General features: G+C 44.7%; 1 protein-coding gene across 2 annotated transcripts in view; it reads left to right on the top strand.

The window, feature by feature from the left end:
• The window catches only part of CLMP (CXADR like membrane protein), a 76,889-nt gene that overhangs the window by 42,130 nt on the left and 18,095 nt on the right, over positions 1–16,664 (top strand). For both annotated transcript variants that reach the window (XM_019509867.1, XM_019509859.1), the window contains one exon: positions 13,958–14,115. In XM_019509867.1, coding sequence (XP_019365412.1) covers positions 13,958–14,115 — 158 coding nt within the window. The remainder of the gene's footprint in view (positions 1–13,957; positions 14,116–16,664) is intronic.

A 16,664-nucleotide genomic window follows, 5' to 3' on the forward strand; every position in this document is an offset into this window, starting at 1 on the left:
AGTTCCCTCTGGCTTATCTCAAGAAACAGGGCTACAAATCTAAATATCCCAGCATCCTGGCCCATGCCAGCTGACCTTACTTACTATACTGGTGGATTTTCCATGGTGTTCAATAAGGCCTTGAAATGTAATGGAGAAATACACTTCTTGCTGATAAAGTCTTTGGCTTGCTACAGAAAGCAAAGAATAGGCATGCATGTCTCATCTTCAGCCTTACATAATTCAGGAACCCCATTTGTGCAAGGCTGGCAAGAACCCCCTGTGCATTGCCCAGCTTTGTGACGGGGCACAGGAGCACCTGGCTCCCAGCATCACAAACCTCCCTGAGCATGAAGATGGTTAGCAGCTGACTGGTAGCAACTGGGGGTGCTGAGCTTCAGAATGGTGGTCTCAACACGCGAAGGAGACCTCTCTGCAGGGGCGAGCTCTGCACAGATCTCTAGGGAAATGGCAGCCCACAACTTGACTTTCTGGTCACCTCTGTTCTGCAGCACTACTTCATCCCACCAGCCCCTATTCCTTTCTCGTGTCCGTGTGACAAAGTATTTAACAGAATTTGCAGATTTGTTGGAATCTGACAGGGCTGCACCATGAAAGTTGCTGCTATGGCCTTGGACTTATGGGCTATCAACCAATTGCCTTAGCGCCCACTCTACTCCAGCCCCCAATCTAAGTAAATAAAATGCAACATGACAAAAATGTAACAATTAAGAATTGGAATAAATTATCTAAGCTGCACGGTGAGATGGCTGAGCCCAGAAGCAGTATTTTATAGTGTAAAGCTGCTCCAGATAAATGCCTGGCAGAGGTAACATCTCTGTTTCATTGTCCTACTCCCCCCCTCCTCATCCAATACCCATAACCTTACAGGAAAGCCTTGTGAACTTCCAGAGCCAAATTCATCTTCCTGCATGCCTTCAAATACATGTGATATCCAGTCCATATTAATTACTGCCTTGATCATAGTGCTCAGGGTTGGTCCTTCTTGCTACATGGCAGCAGTCTGAATAGCAGAACATTGCATCCTGGGATACTGGCCCCAAATGCAGAACTGCTCATTTAAACAAGCACTAAACAGAATAGATGCAATGATTAATAAAGTACCTCAAGCTTAGGAGGGGTGGATGCATGTCACTGTGATATAGTTCAGTTGATGCACTCAGAGCACAAAAAAAAACCCAGACTGCTAAAACATTGCAATGTAGATGTGGATTTACTTCCAGATCCTCTCCTGATACAAACTGGTGCAAATTCACCGAGGTCCATGGAGCCAAGTTGATTTGCCTCCAGGGATTTCCTGCTCAAATGGTAAATTTTAGTCCTGTTGGAAACTGAATCCTCTTCCGACTGCTTTGTGCCTGTGTGATGCGTGTTTGAATATGGGCGGTAGTGCTGCACCGATCCATTCAGCTGTTCATGCAGAGTAGTTGTTTTAAAGGAAGAATATATCTAATCAATGTATGCTACTTGGCCAAACATATCTGTCACTTATATTTGCCATTTCTTTAGCTCTCTGCAGTCCCTTTATCTTGTAATCTCTGAGCTAGAACCTTTCAGTCTCTTTCGAGACTTCAAAGGCACTGGTAATGCCTGCAGTTAAAACAGCTGCTGTGCCCTACCTCGGAGGTGACTTCCTTTCCGTAGTGGAGAAAAGTCCTACTGAATGATGCTTGCCTGTCTCCTATTAGTAGCCTTTTTGGAAGTCAATGGGCATTGTCACGTGTCTAAAAAGGGCAGGTTTTGGCCGCCAGTTTATAAATCTGAGCGCCATAGGATCCTTCCAGACACAGCGCCTTCTAGAAATGCAAGATGAGTATTTTTTCTCCATGACACAAACAAGGCTTTGGTAGCTCTTTTGAGCCTGGGTGGTAGCAAAAATGCCCAGTTCCTTAAATCCAATATGCCTGTTTAGCTTCCACTGTATACAGCAGGGTTTACATTCCTCCTTGCCTGACTTGGGCTGGAGCTGTGGTTCAGACAGCATGATTTATGGAGCTTTACCTCTTGTCTGGTGGGAGACATCAGCGAATGTGTAGCAATGCCTTAACTCCTCACAGTAGTGGAAAGAGTGCTGGAACGGCTGAAGGGGGATATGTAGTAAGCTCAATTTACAACCCAGATTTCTAAGTGCCTGCTTGCCACTGGCTTTCAGCTCAGCCAAATCTTTGGAGAGATGTAGAAAAGGGTATTAAATAATACTAAGGAGATTACTAAGGCCTGATCCTCCTATTACTTTCACTGGTATGAATTAGGAGGAACTTGACTGCAGACAGTGGAATGACATGAATCCAGCCTCTAGTCTTTACTTTCCATTTTCCAAAATTAATTTCCATCAACTAACTAATTAATCACCACACCCATGCTGTGTAGTGAAGCAACTGAGGCAAAGAAAATTGGCCCCAGCTTAAAGATGGAGTTTATACCTAGAATTGGATTTGATCATTCCTGGTGCCCAGTCCTGTGCTCAGATTCTGGGGCCACAACCTCTCATTCAGAAATGACCGAGGATTTGATACACCGGTATCTTTTGTTGCAAGACAAAGGGGTGATTGGAGCTGTTACTGTTGTTCATTTTTTGCCTGAGGGAGGCTGTGGCTGTGTCGGAGAATGAGTGAATAGGAGAGTATGAAAAGTGACAGTGTGTTAATACATTAGGCAGTCATTTTGTATCATATTAGCAATGCTTGTAGTGGGTAAGTGGCATGTCATACCAGGTTACGTACAGTCACGGGAACACAACCGAGCATTTCACTAAGGTAACGTGAAAGTGGTTCACAAGGAAGCTTGTACTCTAGAAGTTTATTAGACTTTGATGTGTATTATTGTGAAAATGCAAAAAGGCCCTGGGTTTACTTCTGAACACCGTCTTCTCCCTTCCTCTCCCCACAACCAGAGGTGAGCTTAAAAAAAAAATCACGCTCCTGTAAAGAAAAACAAAATTACTATTCTGCACTTTTCTGAGAACTTGTTTGAAGTCTTAGGAAACGGGAAGCTTGGTTTGATGTTGGTTTGTTGAGGTAACTTGCTTGCCATCCTCCCAAATATAATCATTTTCAAACCTTCCCTTGCCTTGAATCTTCAGAGCTAAGTATCTCAGTTGACCTCCACCTCCATCTCATTTCTGGTTCCTTGGATCGTGTGGGGAAAGTGCACATTTAGGGGCTCCTGTCCTTAGTTGAGTAGGAGTTAGAGAAGCAACTGGCATCCCTACATTTTTATATTGGGATCTCTGCAAAGGCTCAAGTCTAGTTTTGCCTAGCTGCTCTGCTATCTCTCCAGCAAAGTCAGTGGGATTGTATTAGGGCAAGTGGATGGAGGGTTTTACCCCATGGGTGCCCTGGAAGGAGGTAAACCTTTATGCCAGACCTTTAGCTAGTGTAAATCCTCATAGTACTTTTGAGTTCATGTTGACTTACATGAGTTGAAGATCCTTACAATCTGCCTTATGATCTGCCATGTCTGTTTAGAAGGTAAGTTCTTTGAGGCCTGAACTCTTACTGTGGATGAAAGCCTTTCTTCATTGAAATGAAGGGACAAACTGCCAGTGATTTCAAGGATGCCAGCATTTCACTGTGTGGATTTGTACAGCTCCTAGCACCTTGGAAGCCCGGTCTGGATGGCTTCTGTATGCCACTAATGTACAAATAACAAGGTGATGTATTCTAGTTGTTATAGCAGGGTCATGGGAGTCAGGACACTCAAAATGGACTCCTGCCTCCCTTGAAATCAATGCAGCGGTTTTTTTTTTATTGATGTCAGTAAACACAGGATTTCACCCTTAATTTTTCTTCCTGCCCCTGGCCCTGATTCTGTGTGTAGCTCAGGCAAGTCACCTCACTCACCTTTTAGCCTCCCTTGTGCCATCTCTTAAATCAGGATGATTTAAGAGATCCTGTGTTGTGGGCAGTTTGTTGCAGTTTATGGTGAACTTGTTTGCACATATGAAAGAAACCATAAAAATATAAAGCATTAGTATTTAACACCTTCCTCATCAACCTTCTCTAACCTTCTTGGCCTTGTTTTGAAGTGAGAAGTATTTGTTTAAGAAAAGGCAGCAAAGTAGCTCATATTTTCATGATGACCCGTTTCATTTTCTCTCGTCCTCAGCAAAGTGCCCCAGATACATTCACACAGCCCGAGATAGCATCCGAGGCAGCACTGGGAATGTAAACCCCCAGACATATCCGTGACAGGTACTGACTAGCTCCTGTACAAATCTAATACATATAGTCTGCGACCAGCTAAGGTCTCCAGTAGTTTATCTGGTGTTGTAAAGAGGGACACCGGGACTCTTCCTGATAAAATGCCTGGGATCTTAGCTAAAGACCTAGGGACTTCACACCTTTCATTGCATAAACATCCTGCAAACCATTACAATCAAAAGACACAGCTCTGGTATCTTGGTTTTTGTTCACTTTGGTCTCCAGGGCTGTAAATCTGGTACTTCCTCCTGGATCTAAATATTGACTGTCAAGAAAATTGTAAAGAAGAATAAGTAATAATCCCAGTGCCTAGACATTGGTTGACTCTGCAAAAGCCCTACCAAAATAAGGGCTTGATTCAGTCTCATCTTCTAGCATCCCTTGGGATGCTGGGTTAAATCCTGGCTCTAATAACAGGTTAGACAGACGCTTGACTGGGATGTATTAGCCATGCACAATCCTGCCTTGAGCAGGGAGTTGGCCTACATGGTCCCTGAGGTCCCTTCCAACCCTACTATCCTGTAATCGTAGAGTAAGTCAGTGATAAATCTCCCATTGATGTCATTAGACCCGAGATTTCATTCACTATTGCCAGAGATACGTCAGTGCCCTGGACCTTATGTCTGTGCACAGCCCCAGCGACTTCAGCAAGAGGCTGTGGGGCTTTGTTCTTGGAACCACTGGCAAGAACAAGACCTTAGTGCCTGGCCACCTTTGATCTCTGAGTACCGCATCCAGTTACGTGAGCTCTTCTTGCCACGAGGAGGAATATCCTGCCCAGGGACAGCTCCCAGGCTACTGTACCCCAGAAGCATTCGCACGTTCATATGTGGAGGAAGCCCTGCTGATAACAGTGCTGTATCCATAATGCTGTCACTGAAAGCCGAAGGAGCGGCTTTTCTGTAACATGTTTGGAGGAGCCAGCGCAAGGATGGCCAACTCCCGCGCAGGCTCCTGCAGCGGGTGGTATTTCTTTTGGCATGAGCCGGCCCAGCGCCAGCCAGACTTCAGCCCCTCCTGCTTTCCCTGCTTTAGTCCCTGCTAGCTTTTAAAAATGAATGCTTTCCTCCATGAAACACTCATTTTCAGTTTGGCTTGGACCTCATTAGCTCTGCAGCAGTTCTGATTCCAGACGCCTCGCGTCATCGTTTAGAAACTCAGCAACATGTGTGTTCCCTCCCTTTTATTTTATTTATTTCTGTGCAGGAGTCTTATGGAAACCTCAGGCCCAAACGCATGTGATTTCAATTAGAGAGGACTGCTGTACCACTGCATTTATACAGATAGGCACCACTGACCTCTTTGTTTTGAACACAGCTAGCTGGTCCCTGTGGGAGCTGATTGTGCGCTCACATTTTTTATTCGCGACACTTTCGCCTTGCAACCAAATTCCTGAAATCGCAACGAGGAAGGCAGCGGGCTGCAGGCGGCATGCACTGGGGGCTGGAGCTTGGTCACTTGGAGCTTTCAAGCTCTCGGGAGAAGGTGACCCATGACCTCTCTCCCTCTGCCTGCCAAAGAATACAAAAAACAGATGTCCCAGAGCATAACCTTGACTGAGTTAATTATCCTTAGGAGACTTCCAGCCACCCCCATCTTCTCCTTCCCTTGCAAAAAGAATGTAAAATAGCCGTCCCCGTGTAAAAAGACACCATTTTACATTTGCTTTGCTTAAAACACTATCAAGCATAACCAAATATTAACTGTGGGATGGCGAATGCCAATGGGAAACATAAAACAAAGGGGAAATGCTCTCTAATGGTTAGTGCACTGGCCTGAGAAGTGGGACTCCTGGATTCTACTCACGGCTCTGAAACAAGTCCACTTCACCCTTTCAGTGCTGCAGGTCAACCAGCCTTAAATCTGGGGAAATCATGTCTGCTGTAGAGAGGCATTATGAGGCTTAAGGGGTATAGGTTGTAGCCGTGTTGATCTAAGGACATGGGCAGACATGGTTCTTAGGTAAATCTGAGCTCTTTTCTTAAGACCAACTTGGAAGAATTTTTGCAACTCTTTGAGTTGGTCTAATAAAAGTTGTGAGGCTTAATGCATGTTTCTAAAGCGGTAGTATGTTATCTGCCATTGCACAGTGTTTAGTAGTGGTCTCATAATGCCAGTATTAAATTCAAGGCCCCATGGGTGGAAGAGATGGGTCATCATTCTGTAGCTCAACATTTCACCTTGCTTCCTGCAGTTCTTTTGCACCCTCATTGCATCCTCCTACCGCTCCTTTATTTGTGTTTATTTGTATTTGTGTACCCACTATGCACACATACACACATGTATCCATAGACAGAGCTCCTAGGGGTGTCAAACTTTTCTTAGTGGTGTGCTGGCACCCTTCTTTATATCAGTGAGTCTCTTTCTGGTGTGCAGATAACAGGATTTGGCCCTTCAAGCAGTGCTAAACATAAATCAAGCATCATTGCCTGTCAATGGACTTAGGCTCCTGAAGTCACTTTTAGGCCCTTGTGAAATTTTTACAGGAAATGTACATTTTGGCCATGAAACTAGCTGCCAGTGTCCTTTTCTAACTCTAAAATGCCAGATTTCAATTCAAGGAATAGATAGATTCATCAAACAGGAACATGAGCTGAGATGGAGAGTGGGTCTTTGTTTTAACAGAAATACGCTTAGCCAGTGATTTTTTTTTTCCTTTAAGAGTTGAGCAGGATCAAACTCTTTGCACATAAAAGCATGTCAGAGACTTAGAGGTGAGTCAAAGAAACAGTTACAGGCTGTCATCTCTCCTTTTCATTCATTTTTTGTTTTGTTTTGTTTCTCTTAAATATTAATTTGGACAAAGATTCTGGATATCAGCTGTTGCTTGGGTGCTTAGACACACACACACACACACACACACACACACACACACACACAGCCTTAAACACAAGCAAATAGTTCTACTGAACCCATATGAATTATTTAGAAAGTGTGAGCAGCTGCTTGCTTGAGATGTCGAGGCTGATTTTCAGAGGACCAGTTCTCAGCATGTTTTGAAAATCAAGCTCCTTTTAAGAGGTCTTGAGTTGAGCCCCAATAATAGAGACATCCCTGACTTGTAATCCTATCTGAGAAATCTTACACTCTGAGATGAAGTCTCCTCTCTGCTACAGGGTGGATGCCTTGAGCATCCTCCACACTCATTTCACTTTCATATTTCCATCCAGAGTGCACTCAGAGATGCATGGATGCAAAGAGCTAGAGAAAGGGAAATCTCTGGAGTACTATTGAATAAATGCTGGGACCTGCAGTACAACTCAGACATCCTCACTGCAGACCTAAGCAGGGATTTTTCTTTATTCTAGTATTGGATTAAGCAACTTTTGCTGAAAAGTGGTTTCTACATCACTTTCCGTGCTTCCCATTGACTGTCCTGCTGTGGAGAAAGTGTCAGATGACAGGGAAATAGTAGTTAACTTCAAAGTTCCCATAGGTGGTTAGATGTAGGGAGAAGAGACAGTTTTGTATTCTGTATACAGTGCCTAGATCTAGTTTAAAATCATGAATCAGGTCTTTAAGAACTACTATAATAGAAATAAAAAAGGAAGAATACCCATATAAAAGACCCTAATACGGGGAATGGGTAAACTTCATGTATCTTGACAATTGCTGGGTCCCGCATTGAAGAGTTAATTATAGCACTCCTTGGCAGGATTTGTATATCTATGTAAAAGATGCCATTTGTTCAGCCCTGGGCACTGAGGTTCCCTATTACGTATAACAAGAAGGAAACAGTACTGAGGACAGGGTGCCCTGAGTCTGTGATTTGACCATGGCCATCATGTCAACTGCATTAGCTGTTGAGGCCTTAATTAGGAACAGTGCTTATGAACATGTTTCACTGAAGTAGTTTTTAAAGTCCTGTTGGATTCAGATTCCCAGCTGGAGTGGATTGGCTCTGCACTTAGCTGAATGGCAGTCTTAATTCAGGACTTGAGCACGTGCCTGAGTGCCTTACTGACTCTGAGGCCCTCCCCTTGCAAACACACCAGCGAGCCATAAAAGTCTCCTCCTACTTGCCTGATGGGAGCCCAAGCTGCCTTTAGCTGTGACCAAATTGCAAGAAAATTGCAGGCTGCCTCTGCTTTTCAGACTAACATCACCTTGATCTCTGGCAACCTTCACCTTAGAGAAAGCTAAAATGAGCCAGGAGAAGTTTAGCTGAAAATGTGTTTTACAGTTAAATACCACAACAAGGCCTGACAGGTTTTAACATCAATTTTAAACATCAGTTTTCAAATGATTATGGGTAGCAAGCATATTTTGCATGTGATTCCAAGTATGTTACTTAATGGGCTCCCTATATCCAGAAGTTTCTAAACCATTTCTAGGCCATTCACTTTATCTCTACCTCCCTAGTAGTCAGCAGATGTTTGTAGCAAAACTTACTTAAAATGTATTACTTGCATTATTCCCCAGTTTAACCTCTCTTTTGCAGTTAATGCACAAATCTAGGATGCTTTAGCTTTTAGCATTATAATTTACTTACAAGTAGATATGCTGATAAAATATGTTATCTTCTTATCTCTTTCTGTGTGGTTAATCTGCCTGTGTGCACTGCAAATGTATTCATCTGGTGATTAGCCAATGCTGTGCCCCTGCATTGTGTTTATTGTGTGTGTACTTATATATGTGTACTTATATATGTGCATGTTTCCAATTCATTTGTAAGTAAATGGGGAGCTGCATACGAGTATCTTGTACATTTGTGGGAAAGTGTATACACGAGGATAGGTTGGTGCATTTGCTTGGTACATGTACAAAAATGTATCCATATGTGCATGCAGCCTCATAGCTCTGGTGAACCAAGGAAGGGCTCAATTCTGTCATCCATACTTTTGCTGAGCAGCGTGGTGGTCATCCTGCTGATTTCAGCTGCAGGAAAGAGAGACTGGTATCCTGAAAAACCTTCAAGAAGATGGATATTTTCCTGAAAATCAGGCCTTTTCAACTGCCTCAAACTGAGCCCCCAAAAACTGAGGCATTCAAAATTAAGGGTCACGTTTGAAAACATTGGCCTCAGCCCAGGGAACTGCTTCAAAAGGAAGATCCTAGAGGGCATAAAGAACTGGCACTCAATATTTTAAAATAAAAAGTTGCTTCTGATTTTCAGATAAACAGTACCCTTATGGAACAGGTAAATCTCCAGTATATTACATAGTTGTGTTAAATAGTAGTCATTTTAATACAAAAACATTAGCCTGGGATGGAAGAGGAACTCTCCTTTCGTTAGGAGGGCCTGTGTGGGGAGTGACCAAGTCATCGTCTTTCGGTTCAAGTACAAGCATTTAAATACAGTATTACAGCTCTTTCACCAAAAATATAGAGCCAAGTGTACAGTTTTACAGTGTGCTAAGTGACACATCAGCAAGCCTAGGGGCTACACAGCAAGCTCATTTTTACAGACTCTGAGCCAAGACATAAGAGTCAAAGCTTGTGCAATATAGGAATCACCAAACCGCATCAGACTCATGGTTCTTGTTCAGAAAGATGAAACCTCCCAGGGCATCTGTGGGAGTTGGTATGAGGCTGAGGCTGAGTCAGGACTGTGCAAACCTGGAATGAGGACCGCCATAGGACGCCAGGGTTCATGGGGGACCTTGGGGCACTGGGTGTTTTGTCTGGGTGAGGTGTATGATTCAGACCCTACATATTGACTCTGTAGGAGATGGGATTGTAAGACTGGGGTGGGCACTTCTTTGGGCCTGGGGGTCACAAAGAGAGTTTTGATGACTTAGCACAGCCCAGGTCAGCACCCCACATCCCTCGGTTCCCCTGGCTGCAACAACTCACCAGAACTCCCTACGTAGTACTGGGCCCCGGATGGGTTGCGGGGAGTGGTGTTCAAGAGCGAGAGGGGTTAGCAAGGCCAGGATCATGGGGCAGGGTTGCAGGGTGGTCCCTGCGGTGGTGGGGGGAGGCGTAGGAAGGGGTGTAGAGGGGGGTGCTAAGTCCCGGGAGCTAGCCAGGGGTAAGGGGAGGGAGGAGGAGGCATGTGCAGGAGAGCTCATCCAGGCATTGCAGTCCGCGGCTGCCCTTACGGCACTCTACATGGGGCTGAGCCCTGCCCGGCTCCACCCTCAGTGGCCCAGGCCCAACCAGCTCACACAGCTTATCGGTGGAGCTGCCCCCGGCGCAGCTGCAGCCACCCGGGTGTCGCTTGGCTCCCTTTGCCTCCAGCCGTGGCTCCTCCTGCTCCTGCCCCTGCTGCACCACTCCAGGTGGGGAGGAAGCTTCAGCCAGGTGGCTGTCGCCCCAGCACGTGGGGCTCCAGGCTGCCTTCCACCCACTTCACCCTCTTGGTGGGAGCCAGGAGCTAGAGTCCCACGCCCTGGGGTAGGAGCCACCTGGCTGAAACTTCCTCCCCGCCTGGAGTGGCACTGCAGGGGCAGGAGCAGAAGGAGGAGGCACCCCTGGAGGTGAGAGGAGCTGAGCAGTACCCAGGCACCTGCAGCTACTCTGGGAGCAGCCCCACTGGTAAGCCGTGTGCGCTGGCAAGGTACGGGCTGCCCTGAATGGGGCTCAGCCCCACGCGGAGCACTGCAGGGGCAGCTGCGGGCCAGATCCAATCGATTGGCGGGTGACCCCAATCAGCTGGAGGACCAGATCTGGCCTGCGGGCCATATTCGGCCCACCCCTACTCTAAGAACTGACCGCTTGTTAATCTACATCGTCAGGGCACCGCACATCTTATACTGGTGGAATCTGCCCTCGTGTGGCTGATAGTCTCGTAAGAAGCTGTGGAAGTGCAGTGTAGCGGCCCATTGCTCCTACTTTTCTTTGCTTTACTACAGCACCATGTACTAAGCAGGTGCTAGTAAAACAGTACACATTCAATCTTATCAGCCCAGAGATATCCACGCAAAAAATTAGGAAGGGCCATAGGTGGTGCTTGCCCTTTTCTGTCAGATTTTTTTTTAATATACAGCTTAAAATGTTAATTGGCAAAATCTGGTTTCATTTGATCTCATCTCTCTATTTGCTGCCTGCCTGCTCTCACTGTATGCTGTAGAAAACTTAAAAGAAGTCTTGTTCTTCACCCAGTAATGAATCATTAAAATAAGCCATGGGATCCTTAGGCTCAGTCTTTAGTGCCTGTTTCCATCAGTGAGATAAATTATTAATTTTCCCACACCTTACTTCATAGTAATTCATGGTGCTTCTGTCTGAGGCTGTGCCTGGATCTTCGGAAGTGTGTGAGGTCTGTTTGCCAGTGAGCTACAGCCAACATTTTAAAACTAGGCCTTAAATGTTTGGGTCTTCAGACATGGAGACTGCTTCGTCTTTCCAGCTATTTACAGCTGTGCAAACGGTCTGGAATCAGTGGAAAGGGGGTGAAAAAACTCTTTCATTCAGATTGGCAGGATTTTGCCGCTACTTTGCAATCAGTCTGCCCTAGCATTTGACAAGGTGCAGGACAAAGGTGCATCAGTTCCAGCGCATCTCAGATCAGGCACCCAAGAGTTAAAGGCCTCCAAAATCAAAGGCCTGTCTTGAAACATCTGCCCATTGTATCTTCTGAATGCCTCCCATCACCAACTGGGAGACAGCCACATCCTGGCGGAGAACTCCCATGTTCTCCCTCCTAACCCGAACCGGATAGGAAGGAAAAAAGTGCTCAAGCACCTGGAAAATGTGGAAAGCCAAGGATCTCCTTTCTATATTCCTGCCCAGGACTTTGAAAGCAACAAAAACCAGGTGCTGTAATGCTAGAGAACGCAAACCTGACTATACACGAAGTAGTACTTCGCTGGCAAAGGACTTTGGGAATTTAGTCAGTGCTGTGTGAACAATTATTGTAGCGGCAGATCAATTAAGCTAATTGTTTAGTCACCTAGTGAGTGTTAGTGCCTTAATTAAAGGAGTCTCCCAGCAATTGGGGCCACAGCAGGAAGGAGGTATTAATAATTAGAAGGAATAAATAATTGCACTTGGCAGATGAAAAAAAAGTGACCTTGTTGTAGTCACTAGAAGCTTTGACACCAGTGAATGGGAAATAATTTTCCCTTTAAAGAAACTAGTCAGCATGACTGATACACAGCTTGTTAGCTCTTGCAGAGAGCAGCGTGGGGGAGGTGAAATTACAGTAAGACTCCACCCCATTTTAAAGTGCATGGTAGCAAAGGTGAGAATGCAAGGGCGTAAAAGAGGAGAGGGAGTTGCCTTTAGCATTACTTGTGGGTTACTTATCTGGTTTCTTGTCCTAGGGACTTTCAAGGAAAATAAAGTAAAAATCTATGAAAAAGGAATACTAAGGGCAGTTGGGGTGAGCCTGTGACTGAGCAACTAGGCATAAAAATTATGATTTCACCCACGGGGCAGAGATTTTACAGGACATGCATAGTTTGTAATTTAGCTCATTGAAGAGATTCAGCGAGTTATGAAGTTTCTTTTTGTATACCACGACTTTTGGGGAACCCAATTCATATAATTATTGAGTGGCACCACTGTGTACATGTCTGACTGCTTAATGTGCTTTTTAAACACATGGGTAATTGGCGGTGATGTGACCGACCCCTGAGAGCAAAGTGCATCACTAAGGTAAAACACATCTGGAGGCTTTGCCTTCAGAGAACATAAGATCCCTCCATGTGCTTCTATATCTTTCTGCCATCCTTTGTACTTAACAACGATCTCTGGAAGTGGCCGGCTAATCTGCAAGCAGTGTAGTGTACCCAATTTTTGCCTTGAAAATTATGTTCAAACAGACCCCAAAGCTTCATGTGAAAACTCAAGAGAGAAAAAAATGGTATTTCTAATTTCATTGTCAGAGCTAAAGACAGCCAAGCATTCTCCCAGGACCTCTGAATTTGGGGCAGTCCGAATCAAAAGCCAAAGTAGCATCTAGCAATCCATTTCCGATCAAGGCCGTGTGATTTGCATGGTTTCAGTGCCAACCTTCAGACTGACTCAGTACTGGGAAAAGAGCCCACACGCACACGCAACATTTCACTGGAACCGGGCGGGCTTTCATGTTCACAAGGTAACCCTAAAGCAGCTGAGTTTCACGATGACTCAGGGAGCTGTGCTATTAACAACGGACTTTCGAAATGTAATGTTTTGCATATGCTTTCCCAGGGCTGTTCTTGTTCCTTCCTTTTACTTGATCTGAAATAAAGCTAAGGATCTGATTCCCTCTAGTGGTTCAGGGTGGCATATTTTTACGGCAAGCTCTCTTTTTATGATAACCTTATAATTCATGAAAACTAGGATTCAGGACTAATTCACTCACCTAGCTGTGCTGTGCTGGGCCTCCCATATGTAAGACTGGACTTCTATAGCCCAACCTGACTTTTTATTTCCAGAGCTGCAGACTGAGCCCGTTCCTTAGAATTAGGTAATCTCCTGTCGTGCTTTGGTGGCCAGTTTGGCTGATAAAAGTCTGGCAAATGAGTAAGTGCTTTGTAGCTAGCAGGTGCATATAAGACTCTGCATGTTGGGGCAGAGCATTCAGAGTGGTGAGACTATTTTGACTTGGGTATTAATTTTTTAATCAAAGCTTCCTTTGAATCTGATACTGAGAAATCTGGAGACTAAAGCCACCTGTTCTTCCTGCTGAAACACCGGGGTGACTCCAACCTGCTATTTCAAGGTGCCCTTTTTAATCCACTGCAATGGATCCACTAGCAAAGCTACTGCATTTTCTTTGATGCAAGTGAGGAACACTCTGGTGAAATCTGACCCAAGTGAACCTATTGGTTTGGAGGTGTATTGTTAATCTTGGTCACTGACTGTTGATTTCTGTCCTTCAGCTTTCTGCTACATTTGGGTGTCTGAGGCTCAGACAGAATTTAAGAGGGTGGCCGAAGAAAACGTTACCCTGCCCTGTCACCACCGGCTGGGCCTCCTGGAGCCAAAAAGTCTGGATATTGAGTGGCTACTACAAGTTTCTGAAGTGGACCAGAAAGTGGTAAGCTCCTGTCTAGCCACAGCTAGTGTGCACCAAAAGAAAACTCCATGACTACTCCCATCGGTTGGTATCTATATTAGCCTGCATGTGTGCAGAGACTTAAAACAGGGTTTCAAAGGCACAGAAGAACCTATGTTTTAAAAAGCGGCACTGGTTTATCGATCACGAATTAAGGTGAACAGAGATAGGTGCATCTATACTGGAGGCTGCACTGATGTCACTCAGCTGACCTCGTTTTAAACACTGTAAGCTAAGGGTGGGCCTGCATTGTTAGAGCAGTTGTGCAAAATTAAACATGGAGTTCAGGACCGAGGTTTGGCTCTGAACTGCCCCATAAGGTAGTTTTCAACACCCCAGCAATGCTGCACCAAGGAAGGAATGGGAGTTAAGTGACTGGTTTTCATGTGTCCCTTGCCATAGTTGCTATTGAACTAGGCCTTTTTGAACTTTGTACCTCCCTGCCTCTCCTGGAAATCCACCCGGAGAGTGAGGAAGTTTTGAGGCCTCTAAAAAGGAGGAAATGTCTGAATGTCTTTGAAGGTCTCCTTGCCTGAAATTCAAAAGGCAGCACATACCGACTAAAAGCCAGCTCCCTTCCCCTAGTTGGAGTATATGTACCTGTTCTAGGGTTTGTAACAAGACTATTTTCTATGGTAAAAAATTACACAGAGCAGCATAGGTTCTTGCTTCTCTATGAGTAAAAACAATAGAAAATTGGTAAAAGATGCAGCCTTCTAATTGAGTTACAGCCTCGTCCAAGGTTGTCATTATTATTCCTCAAAGGACTTGTAATGCCTCAATAGGCCTATAAGATGCTGCAGTGTTCTGTAGCTCATCAAAAGCTGGATCAACCTTTTCTTCTTTGTGACATGAGCATCAATAAAAAAAATACACTTCTTATTACCAGCTTGTGTTACAGTAACTCCTGTTACTCTGAATTTGTTCTGTTGTAGCACCCAGGGCACCGCTGTGAAAGGTGCTGCACAAACACACCACAAAAATGCTCCATGTCGCCAAGAGTTTATAATCTCGGCTGTGTCTAGCAGCTCCCACCAAAGCTCAGGCCCCAGCTTATATCCTTTAGCAGAGAAAAAAGGATAAATCCAGATTTTTAGAAATGTACGCTTTTTTTTTCGGGTTAGTACAAGACATGCACTTAGTACACAATCACATTTTAGCATTTGCCTCAAAAAGTCAAAAGATTAACATTCAGTTCCTTTCTAATGACACACTGAATAAATACTGTTCTGCACAGCCATGGCTCTTGCTCAACATCACCCACATCCGTTGTGCATACAATGGCAGAAAAGAAATGATGAAGAAAGGTGCCAGGAGTTAATATGATCCATCTGTTGAAGAAAAAATTGCTCCAGATTTCCACAGGCAAAAAAAATAAAAAAGTTCTGTTGCACAAAACAGCCATAAAATAGTCAAGAATCCAAAAATGGTTTATATGAGGAGACAAGTCAAGAGAGCTCTCAAAAAGGGCCTGATCCGGTGAGATACCAAAAACACCTCCTGCAAAGGAGCTAGACAGACTTCTCAAGGGCTTACTGAATTCAGGCTGCCCTGCATCCTTCTGAGTCAGCCCAAGGAACAGGGGCGACACTTGAATCAAACCAGAACTGCCTCTTTCTGATGAGACATAACTAGGAGGTTGTAATCACTTGTGGTTATTTAAACATTTCATAGAGCATGTTATAAGAATGAGGAAGTTAAACCCGGTTTCCAGGAAAGATTTCAACCCCTGAAGTTTCAACAGAATACACTACTTTTCCCTGTACTCAGCAGTGATATGCCCTTCTCATCTCCATGGTGGGCAAGGCGATTATTTTATTTAAGACTCAATACTGTTCTCTTCAGTGGGATGAGAATTTGGCCCACTCTAAAGCACTCTAGCGCCCTTTGGGATGGAAAGGAAATGGATTCATGTAGGAGATTTAACTGTTTTGACACACCTAAAAAAAAATCAGTAGGCAGTGAAACCCGACGGATGGTGCAGTGGACTGGGATTCAGGAGACCTTAAGCAAATTGCTTCACTTGTTTGTGCCTCAATTTCCCAATCTGTAAAATGAGATTATTGCTGCTGACCTCCTTGGTACTGATGAACCGTGATATGTAAGATCTAGATATACTTATTATAAGTAAGATTCCTCACTTTTCCAACAACACCAGCCCTAAAAATGAAACTAATTGACAGTCAAGGAAATATGAACACTCACATTTACTTTCAGGTCAAACAACCTGTTTCTTCATCAATTTCAATTTCTTCATCAGCGATCTGGATGATGGGGTGGAAAGAAACCTGTTTAAATTCGCTGATGACACCAAAATTTGGGGGGAGGTGAGCACGCTAGCAGGGAGTGAGAGATTGCAGAGGGATCTGGATAGGTTACAGGGGTGGGCTAACAGGAACAGGATGCGTTTCAATATGGACAAGTGCAGGGTGCTGCACTTGGGCAGTAGGAACCAGCAGCACACTTACACAATGGGGAACTCCCTACTCGAGAGCACGGAGGCAGAAAGAGATCTTGGAGTCATTATTGAC

This window comes from Gavialis gangeticus, unplaced genomic scaffold (genome assembly GCF_001723915.1).
Source record: "Gavialis gangeticus isolate Ggan-Ray unplaced genomic scaffold, GavGan_comp1, whole genome shotgun sequence".
NCBI lineage: Eukaryota > Metazoa > Chordata > Crocodylia > Gavialidae > Gavialis > Gavialis gangeticus.